Here is an 11,462-nt window from a genome sequence, read left to right on the forward strand (position 1 = left end):
TAATTGTAAAAGAATAACACATTAGTGAATTACAGTGATCCTTTTATTGTGTTACTATTAAGCCTGACACATGTTCACATACGTTATAAACTATAGATATTAAAACTATGTAAACCAATTTTATATCCCTGTTCATGAAAAGAAAGAAAAATTGTCGATTTTATGTAGAATATGTTGTTATCATAATATAAACATAAACATAACATTTTATTGTTATCTAAATCTATTTGCTATTTCAAATTGAAATTCAAGTAATATATAAAATACATAATATTTATTAAAATAACATCAGACTATGCGCAATTTGATTCATAGGAGATAAATGAAAATTCATCATTTAGTAGAACGAATTCTCACTACCATTCGCGATTTATAGTTCATCATTTGTTTAGTATAATTTTGTACATAACTCATTCATGTCTTCCTAATTTTCTTGAGACAGTTATAAAGAAATGAATGACGAGTTACGAATGAAAAATTGAAAAGTCTGTGTAAATCACGACTTGTGAATTGTATATAGTCTGGTGCTAGTTTTATACGTTTCATCCAAGTTTGATTTGGATTTTTTATTTTCACTTAATTTGATCAATGTTTAAAATCTTGTTCTTTTGTATATAAATTACGTACAGCATATATTTGTCTGATAATTCTTTCTTTTAGAAAATATCGAATATTTGTATGTTTACTATAACTTACTTTATTCCAGAAATTACTGATTGTAGATATATATATATATATATATATGTATGTATATATTTATGTATATACACAGGTATGCAATGTACACACTTGTGATTAATGACTTACAGAAAAAAATGTTACTGTTTCAAGTGGTTCTAAGAGGCGTCTATATATTTTCATATTGATTAGTATCTTTTTTAATCATCTTATAGGAATTCGTCCGGTTCCCGCGGTGCATCGAGGTCTCGATAATGTATGACTGGTCGGAAATCGCCACTGCAATGTTAAATCTTTATTAGAAAAAATGATAAATGTTTATATCATTGCGTGTATATATGTATATGTATAATATGTGTGTATATACACGCAAAACAAAATAAATATAATAATAAAATATCGAACTAAAACATAATCGATAAATTTTATGTAAATTTGTTTTTGATTCTATCATATATGATGTAAGCGTATTTAAAACGTATTTAAAAATTAAAATTTTACGCATATGCGCATAATAAAGTTCGTTAAAAAATCGTATATATTATTAAAAGTAATAATTAAAAATATAATTCGTAAATGTTATTAAATTAAAAATTAAATATTAATTAAATATTAAAGTGTTATTAAAAATAATTAAAAATATGATTTCCTTTTTTATGTCACATATACATATAATATATATAGGGCCAATTCCTTTTAGTGACACAAGTCGACACAAACATCGTTCTATCCTTCTTGGCATTCAATGAATAACAAAGACAGAACGACACTTGTGTCGACTTGTGTCACTAAAAGGAATTGGCCCTATATGTGACTATTGAGCACGACGTCATGATTTCCCGTGACGACCAACCGGACATAGGGTTTAAACGGAAATGGGACAAAATAAAATGACATCGTTAGAGTAACACACAAATAGATTTATTTGTTATTCATACTATAAATTTGCAGCATCAACAGATCCTGATTCGTTTTTGATAGGACTGTATAAATTATGATTTTAAAACTATTTTAATAAAGAGCAATAAAATATTCTTTTCTGCACGTATAGGATGATTCTTTATTATATGCTACTATTTCAGGAGATAAAGAGCTCAAAATACAAAGAAATATCGTAAGTTCAAGCTTTATTTTCTCAGTTATAATTAAAGAAAATACACGAAGTGCATCCGCTTTCAGTTATAACAAATAAAGCCTAAATGGTCCCTTCATATGACGTTTTTCTTTTTTATTTTGGGTTTTAGATTTACTCTTGAAATATTTATATTTAATTAAAACTCACCCTGTTAATATTCAATGTGTGTATATATGGATGCATACACATGCACCAATTTAGATTCCTTTTTTGTTTGTTTCTAAGTATATAATACCGGATCTCGATGCGCATTAAAGAAATTTGATTTATATTATAAATAACATTTAAAAGATTGTACTAATTTTGTAATATAATTTTTTGATCGCCCTAGTTTGTTATCTTATTTCATTTTTTTTACCAATAGTGTGTTACGTAATCCAGCATGTATGAATATATGCATATATTTTAGAGAATCTGTAATAGTATTAGCGTTTTTATGATTATTTTAAGGTTAAGTTATTCGCGTAGACATTTCGACAAAACTTAAAACATGTCCATGTCCGGCTGGTCCAAGTCATTATAACTAATAATAGGTCTTGATGTAGTATCTGGAGCGGCCCTGTAAAACATTGTTATCACCATATTCAGTCTAGTAACTTGAACAGGCCAGTGATACATTACCGATATCTTGACTCTTGTCTTGATTCCAATATAAAATTTATGCCAAAGAAAACTAAATGTCAACCATGTAGATTCTCTTTATAATTCATCAACCATCTTATCTACAGACTTTATTAATTAGCACTGAAACATAAAAAGAGGATTGTCTTACCGTCCTCGATTAAATCCGCCACGATTAGAACGTGGCGCACTAAATCCAAATCCGCCACCGTAACCAGAACCATAATTGCTCCTGTTACCGCCGAATCCACCACTGTAACTTCCGAATCTAGAAATATTCGTGGTTGTTTGCGTTGAGTACCTTAACGACGTTATTTCATGTTATCTTGATATTATTGATAGAATTCTTTATGATTTATACATATCATGATAATAATCGCCATTTCCTAAGTACTTGTAACTGCTTGTAACTTTTGTACTTACGAGCTGCAACCATATGGCGAAAAATTGTCACGTGATCCTTCTCTCAGTGGAGCCTTGTTACCAGGATGTTCAGGAAGCTGAGGCCTTTTTGGGTCTTTTAAATAATTGTTGAAGTACTCAGCTTCCGCTTTCACCTCGGCAACTTTTTCAGAATGTTTGTTAAAGATGTGTTTGCGGATAAAATCGGGTCCCTTGAATTTCTTCCCGCTAAGAGGGCACAACCACTTATCTTTCGATAATTCTTGGGTATTAGCTTGAACAAACTTCTCGACCTCACTATTTATATATTAAGGAAATATTTGTTAAGTTAATCGTCATTTTTTTTTCAAATTCATACTTTCCATATTGTATTATATCTAAATATTAAATATAGAGAAGAAAAGGATACACTTCGGCATTTTTCGCGCCTAATTTGTCGAAATCTTCGTCAGATAGAGTAGCAACCGGTTGTAGAAAAGCAGACATTTTGCTCTCAAAGTTGCGACAATATTCCGATAATTCTGCGCTTGAGACTTTAGCGGTGGGTGGGCATCCCCTCACGTGCATTATTCCGCATCTATTTGGCATCTCGTCCTCGTTTGGATACTCGCAGTGATTGTAATAATCAACGGAATGAACAATCCGCAAGTACAGCACTAATCTGTCTAATACCTGTAAGAACGAATATAACATTGTGTTCATTGATACATATAAAATATAATTTATTACGTCACTCATCAAATTATTTTCTATATAGTCTGATTTCTATCTTATACACGTTTAATTTACCTTGATTAAAATTAGATCTCTCTCGATTGAACTATCTCCATCGCCGCCTAACTGACCCTCCTCTTGTTCACCTGACATACCTAGTAATTCTTCTTCCTCGGCTGAAGCTTCTTCTATCAAGTAGTCTGTTATGTTCTTTAATACTGGATTTTTAGATGACAATCCAAAAGCCTAAAATAACACGCAAAGTTTCACACGATCGTAAGCCACGTTTTTGCTTCTATTGGCATGTGATGTATATAAACGTAAATTTTACTTACAGCTTGTTCAACCTCGTTGCTACTTTGAGCGGTCTTGTTTTCTTTGTCTTCTTCCTGTTTTGTTGCGCTTTCATCCTTCTTCTCGTCTCTCCATAGTCCGACTTTATTATCCAAATTGTGTACGATTTTGGCGCTAAGTTTAATATCATGCCTGACTATTTGTTTGTGAGATGTTAAACCATTCACTGATCGAATACGTCGTGATAAATCTCTGTTTACTATTGCGCCAAGCTCACAATCACGTAGCTATGTGAGACATAGTAATTAAAAACATTTGTTTCGTTTTTTCTTAAATAACAAATCCACACACACATACACACATATAAGTAAACTTACTCGGATATTGTTTAAACTCCAACAGATTTCTTTGATGTTCACTTGCCTCTCGAATGAAACCCAGCCACGACGGAACCATCGTCTCTCCGGCTGCGGATCCGCTATAGCCACACGTAAGAATCCTGGGAATCGTTTGCACATCTATCGAATGCGAAAAAATGGCTCAAAATAGCTTAAAATATAGATTACAAAAGCTTTTACAAGATTTATTTATGGAAAATATTTCAACTAACAGCTTCAACTTCTGCCTTGGTAATGGTAGGTGCCAAATTACGAAGAAAGATGCTACTCGTTTTGTGCAAAGCTCTAGGCTCCTTCTCTCTGTCTTCACTAGCCAAATCGATCACCGCTTCTGGTTCAATTGTAGACTTTTTGTTACTTTTTGCTTCTACTTCTGTTTTAGTTTCCTGCTTCTCCACTTTAATGTCTTTTTCATCGGCACCTTCATTATTAGCCTCTGTCTTTTCATTGGTAGCTGTGATAATTATGATTGGCAAAAAATAAATACAAATACAATATTCTGATAACAATTCTACGTTTTTACAAGGACAAATTTAATTATACTCACGAGTCTCCTCTTTCGGTACATCCAGTTTATTGCTGTCACTACCAGAGGAACTACTGGTACTGCTGCTACTGCTGCTACTATTGCTGTCGGTACGTTTACGCTTTCTTGATTTCTCCGATTTTTCTGCTGTAATAAGAGAGCTTGTAACGCACATAAACGCAAAGTTTTTATATAAAATATTTTAAATATATACCAGACTTATTGTCATCGGCAGTTTCCTCCACATCTTTACTTTCCACGTTTTCGTTTTCCTTGACTTTGTTAGACTCAGACGTTGTACTTTCATCTTTTGCCGAGCTTTCAATTTCCATGTTAGCATTCTGATCATTTTTGGAATCTTTCTCCTCACGTTGTGAGTCATCTACCTTATTTTCCTCGCTAAAATAAAGTGAATAGAAAAATAATTAATGTTTTTTTTTTCACATTTCATATATCTTTCTCAAAACATCTAGTATATATTGTACAGTACCTATTCTCAGATTTCTTTTCTGTAGAAGGTTTTCTCTTGTGATCTTCTTTTTCCCTCAAAAAGTCTTTAGTTATTATGGGTTTAAGTGGTTTGACATTTAAAATCTGTAAATCTTCCTCTGTTCCCCCTTCCAGTTTAATAACCACTGCATCTAAAAGGTGTAACAACGAATCCGCTTGATCGGCATCAACAGACACTTTGTCTATGTTTCCAAATTTTAGCAACTCCAGAAAAATATCCACGCGTTTCTAAAGTCAAAAATCAAAATTTCTGTCAGTCCTGATAAATATATTAATGACTAAATTAGAAAACAGATACATTATACATTTCAGCGTTGTATCTACCTTAAGCGCCGATACTTGCTCTTCTTTCCTTTTCACTGACTCCTCGGGATGGTATTTTATTTTGAACCTGACGATTAATAGAAAAAAACGCGATAAATGGACGTTCACGAAAATATCAATATAATAATATTTAAAAAGTCCAGAATAGAAACACACATACGTATCAGTGACGCAGCTAGTTCTGTAATTTAAAAAAGGCAACGCGGATGAAAACGTGGATCAATTGGCGCATCTCTTTATAATATACTTATGTATGCAGATATAAGGTACGTAAAACATCACAAAGTAACTTTTCAATGCCTTACGAAAGGTAAAGAACAATCGAAAAAGTAGATGTATGTTTTACTTCCTCATATTATGCATGTACATAATATATTCACGAAGTAAAAATTTTATATCATATTAATTATAATTCCCGTGTTTTACTTACAATAACTCAAATGTCATGTTATGTTAAATCTATAATTTATACATAACAGAGCGCACATAGAACAAAATACCCACGTGAAAAATGAACCATTAGTAAGTTTCAATTTAAAATTATAACTGCCGCCTTTTACATGTATATAAATTAGGTCGTCACAATATCTCTTGAGACAAGTTTTTAATTAGCCGTGAATCGTCGCTTTGTGATTTTAAGTCCATATGTCATAATCGCTCGGAAATATACCTTAAACGTTTGAGTGCTTTGCATGTCGAAAAGTGCCGATGAGCGCCGAAGCTTGATAATGCGCTCAGCTTTTATCGCAATTCTTAGAACTTGAATATGCTTTACGCGAGCGAAGTGTTTTCTTCCCTAAGAATTTATTAAAAATGATCAAAACTGTACATATAGTAAATTTTATTTTTACTTATTATTACACTTATCATAGCACTTTCCGATATAAAACAGAAGCACGAACACGCGCCGCTTGGTGTTTTTCGCAGATTTTTTTACCTTCGACACTCAAACGATTAAACATGGTTGATAATATCAACATTGTCAGAGTGGAGCCTCACCTGTAGTCATATTTTTACTCGCACTCAGTTTTCTCGTCGACACAGAGTCTTATCGACAAAGGTATGCTCGAATGTAAAAATAAATAACGGGTTTAGAACGCGGCCTACGCGAGCAATGTTTGGGCTTTGCGCGCCCAGCTCGCAAATCTATCTAGCTACCTAACAGGCACTTCGTGTCTTCAGCGATGCGCGAGACGCGAAATTCATAAAATATCGTACGAGAAAATAAACGAGCGAGATGACCCAAGGTATAAGGCGATGGCGGCGAAATGCTGTAGGGATAGACAAAGCTGGTCATATTGTTTGAAATTAACTACAATATATCGTATCTGCAATTTATCAGAGATTATAAATCGTCTTTCAGCTCTCCCAAGCATGTAGCCATACGTGTACATGCGTGAACAGAGTTCTATGCGACCAATCTCCTACAATGGCAGTGGTTTACTAAAAGTATTTATTGTTTACTCAGTTATGATTTTAACGACGTTGTTCACTCACTTAAGAGATATCAAGATAGCATTTTAGATAGCCAAACAGCCATTGTAAAAATGAATTCTATTTTGTTATCTATTAAAAACGCCACGAAATCATTCAATCCTGAATAATATAACCATGCAACCCCAGAAATGTACATGTGTGAAAAAAAGAAGAGTAAAAATTAATATACCATTCTTCGTCTTTATGGGCGACAAAGAACTCATTGAGCTGCTGCCTTCTGAATTCCAATTTGTACTCGTTGTAGCGTTTGATCGCTTCTTCGTCAGTAATGGTATCTTCTTGAGTACCAAGGAACGCTTTGAAGGACATCATGGGTGGCTGGGTTTCAATATTCGAATTACTGAAATTTCCAGCAACTTCTCGACTGAAAACAACATAGATATATATCATGTATTCCTCGAAGATAATCACAATGTATTACAAGGATCAATCTATAATATATGCAATAATTCGGTTATATAGCAGTTTGTCATCATATAATTAACAGGTTTTAATGCAGACATTACTTTGTGCATTTATTTAACATCTTGCTGTCAAGTGGGATGCATTTCTTTTTCTCTTTAAGTAATAAAGAGAAGTGACTGTAGTTTTCTGCATTCAGAGATTTTTCTTATAAATATAAATAGTACCTTAACTTAGCTAATAATTTTGGAGTCAAACGACTCCGTTTTGGTGGAATCCTCATAAATCCTGCCCTCCTCATCATTTTCTATTTGTCATAGAGTCTAGCAAAATTCAGAAAAGAAGAAACACTTGGACATAACAAAACAAACGAACCTGCTGCTGTTATTATGATTGCCATAGTGATGGTTGCCATGGTGAGCAGAGGCAAAATTATCCGGGCTCCAAGAATTTCCACCTGCGCCACCGCTACCACCACCGCCGCCGCCGCCGCCGCCACCACCACCGCCGCCGCTTCCACCATAATAATCGTGTCCGTATCTCGGCGGTCTGTCGTCCCACTCAAATCGCATTCTCTTTAAAGGTGGCGCCATGTCCTGGGATCTCGCAGGACTGTAACGATCGCGTCCTCCACTCCCACCGCCTCGATATTCTCGATAATCCGGACGTTGCCTAGGACGGCTGGACCACTCTCTATAAGAATCATTATCAGTGTGACTAGAACAGTAACAGCAAAAAAAACGTAACAAAAGAAAATATAAATCCATACGCGAGCGGCTATTAAAATAATTCTTCTCATTATTTCTTTTTCATGTGACAGAAGTTACAGCAGTTTTTTTTACAGATTGTATATTACGGAATGCAAGATAATTTTATTTCTCACTTATGAAACGGTTACTATAATTTAATAAGACCGGATGTATTCAAGACATATGTATATGTATTATATACCTATCAACCCAGTCATCACGCCTGCGATCGTCTCTCCGCTCTCGCGAATAAGATTCTGTCCTTTCACCTCTAAATTTATCACGTCTCTTTCTATCGTATTCGTCGTCAGAGTCTGCCATCTTTGCGAGGTACTAAACCTTTTTATATCTGGAAAAATCCGAAAAATACACGAGCTGTTTAATTAAGCTACATAAAGTGGTTCAATGTGTTTGACACTGGGGTTAGGTGCAAAGTTATAATTAACGTAAACCAATACGAATGATCTTCTCCCACAAGGTTGTGATAAGAGAATCGGCGACAATCGGAGCTTTCTTCTGCGTGAGCGAGTGTCCAAATTTTCGACATTATTAAACGTTAAAATCGAATCTCCTCCCATGCGGGAAAGGACGCGATGGAAACAGCCATCGTCGCGTTCCAACGTGTTCCGCCGTATTTGCACGTTGTCCGGGAAAAGAGCCGTCGTGCACAAAGTAGGAATGTGGACAATACGATTGATTCTTTACTTACGTGTCACTCCACCACACTCCACGACGCTACGATAAAAACGAACGTGTCTCCGATAAAATCACCCTTGTAAAAAACTTAGAGGTGAACGCCGAACGGTGAACCCGGGAACACGGGAACACTCTGCACTCCGCAGTCTGCGTCACCACTCACCAGTCGATCTCCGTTGATCTCCGTCTACGTGAACGTTGGCGCTAGCAGTCCGTTATCGATTCAACTCTCGCGTCTCGAATCGGCACCGCGTTGCACGAACGCGGGAAATTCAAATTTTCAAATTGACGCGAAAGACACGCATAGCATGTGACACATGAGGCGAACAGCTCTTTTTCATTGTTCAAATATTTAAGTAAATTATTTACTAATATAATATAACATATAATATTTGAAATTGTTATTATAACAATTTCTTTCAATTGTTATTATAACAATTTTTATTATAATAACTTTGTTATTATAATAAAATTGATGTGCAGTGTATGTTCGAGAATTTGAGTTTAATCCACATAGAACGTAATGTCATAACTTTATCATAGCTTTAGCTGTCTGTTTATTATTAATTAAATTTGGTTTATTTTATTATTGAAAATTCAGTATGTTCAGCTTCTTTCCTTACATTAAAATGCTCTTGACATGTTTTTATATTTATACAAAAAATCAATCAAACCGCGATAGCTGATTGAGAACGAGGCTGTCTCTCTTTTGCGTGGATTATCGTCACTAAAGACGGTAGGTATTCTTGTTATTTATTAAAGATTTCTGTCCATATAGAGAGAGAGATTATTCGTTAGAAACTTATATTTTGTTTGTACATAAATTACAAATTGAATTAACATTTATATATTTCTACATAAATATTGTACATATTTAAAATAATGATTATATTTTTATTTGAAACTGTTAAATTATATTAGAAGCAGCAAACGTCAAAGGATCAAATTTAAGACTTGACACGTGCGTGTACGTGATTGCCAAAATTATTCCTAAAGCGGAGTTTTAAAAGAAGGAAAAGAAAGAATATTGCAACTGTGACAATAATTAAACCTTTCTTAATTAACTCTAGAACACCACAACCACACCCATGTTTGTTTTAAAAATACCCGCTGTTTCTATAATATAATGAAAGTTAGGGAATCGAAGTGATAAGATAAATAAACTTTTGTTCTCTCTCTAAGTACACGATTCCCCATGCTGTGCAATTTTTTAGACGTATGGCTACACCCAATAGGTAGAGGTGCTGAAGACTGCTAAAAGTGCTAAACAGTAAACACAGTGTGGTGTTCTAGGGTTAAGAGAAGAATGACATAATAAAATCCTCTTAATTTGACAGATGAATTATCACGCGCGTCAGTATCCTCTGAGATTATCCTGCATCCGGTATTGCGTGAATTTCGTTGATCGTACGATTAATCTGTTAACGCGGATGTAACAAGCGGTAATAATAAGGAAATTGAAATCTTCGCTCCTCGATAACATCTCGCATCTCGGCATCACCGGGCGGTGGGATTTGTGGCCACGTATTATTTTTATACCCTGTGTTTTTTACCCAGTTACGACGATACTTTTATCATCCAGGATATTGGCACGCAGAGGAGACATGAGAGAGACACACGCGTTACAGCACATACACTCTAAAAATACGCACGCACGCACGATCGCGGATATCGTCATTATTATTATTATTATTATTACGCAACAAATCGTAAAATCGCTTTTGTTCTCTATTACGTGTACGCATACCGATCGCATACGCATAATTCTGCGACATTTGTATCACCGAAGTTCACATGTGCGTGTACCACAACGCGAGAAGAATTCCGACGTATTTCGATGTAAATGATTCACCGGAAAAAAAAAACGATTCCTCCGTTCTTAAAATGCATTCCACATACTTAATCCATGATACTCTGATCTAATCGTGGAATCGAGTTGTGTATCGATTTTAAAAAATAGACATGCACGGCATTAATGGAATGGATATGACATAAATTGTTACTGGATTCCTCTAAGAATAGAAATGATCCCGACAAACGATCGAACGTCAGCGAAAGAAAAACAATCGCATTTGGAAAAGATGAATTTTAATAGTCGTTATTTACTTAAAAGAAGTTGCTAAAATCGGCCAGTCGAATTTCGTATATTTTTCAACGTGAATTATTTACACGAGAGAATTGCAGCTGCAATTTACGCGTAAACGTAAATACATACACTGTAATTGACAATAATGACAGCGTACCTTTTGAAGTAATAATTTGATAATTTCAGTACATCTAAGCTGCGACGTACACGCAAAGCAATTTGTAATTTATAATTATGTTAGATATGGATATTCGATACTTTGTAAGTTGCGCCTCAAACAATGGAAAACAGTAAATCATGGTCGTTTCTCTTATCGTGGAGAATCGATTAATAAATACAAAGTTATTAATGATGAAAATTACGAGATTTTTATCTTTAAAATTGAAGTAAATATAAATGCGTAGAGCAAGAGACGTATTAATATTAAATG

The 11,462-nt window shown here is 34.4% G+C and overlaps 1 protein-coding gene across 5 annotated transcripts; it reads right to left on the reverse strand.

The window, feature by feature from the left end:
* Nucleotides 1–25: 25 nt before the first annotated feature.
* Nucleotides 26–9,119, reverse strand: Ars2 (arsenic resistance protein 2). 5 transcript variants are annotated; one of them, XM_071705750.1, is made up of 16 exons: nucleotides 8,960–9,119; nucleotides 8,453–8,599; nucleotides 7,877–8,194; nucleotides 7,269–7,463; nucleotides 5,603–5,669; nucleotides 5,259–5,506; nucleotides 4,983–5,167; nucleotides 4,790–4,912; nucleotides 4,455–4,696; nucleotides 4,222–4,362; nucleotides 3,886–4,131; nucleotides 3,626–3,796; nucleotides 3,246–3,508; nucleotides 2,858–3,133; nucleotides 2,586–2,702; nucleotides 26–957 (listed from the first exon to the last, which is right to left on the reverse strand). In XM_071705750.1, exons 2-16 carry the CDS (start codon nucleotides 8,569–8,571, stop codon nucleotides 888–890), a joined length of 2,781 nt encoding a protein of 926 aa, XP_071561851.1. In that variant the 5' UTR covers nucleotides 8,572–8,599; nucleotides 8,960–9,119; the 3' UTR covers nucleotides 26–887. The 5 variants fall into 5 exon arrangements, with proteins under 5 accessions (XP_071561851.1, XP_071561849.1, XP_071561848.1 ...); XM_071705748.1 differs by having other exon boundaries at nucleotides 2,586–2,735; nucleotides 4,790–4,915; XM_071705747.1 differs by lacking the exon at nucleotides 26–957 and adding an exon at nucleotides 1,578–2,372 and having other exon boundaries at nucleotides 2,586–2,735.
* Nucleotides 9,120–11,462: the final 2,343 nt, after the last annotated feature.

This window comes from Temnothorax nylanderi, unplaced genomic scaffold (genome assembly GCF_030848795.1).
Source record: "Temnothorax nylanderi isolate EJ_2023f unplaced genomic scaffold, tnyl_v1.0 TNYL_tig0047_pilon, whole genome shotgun sequence".
Lineage (NCBI taxonomy): Eukaryota > Metazoa > Arthropoda > Insecta > Hymenoptera > Formicidae > Temnothorax > Temnothorax nylanderi.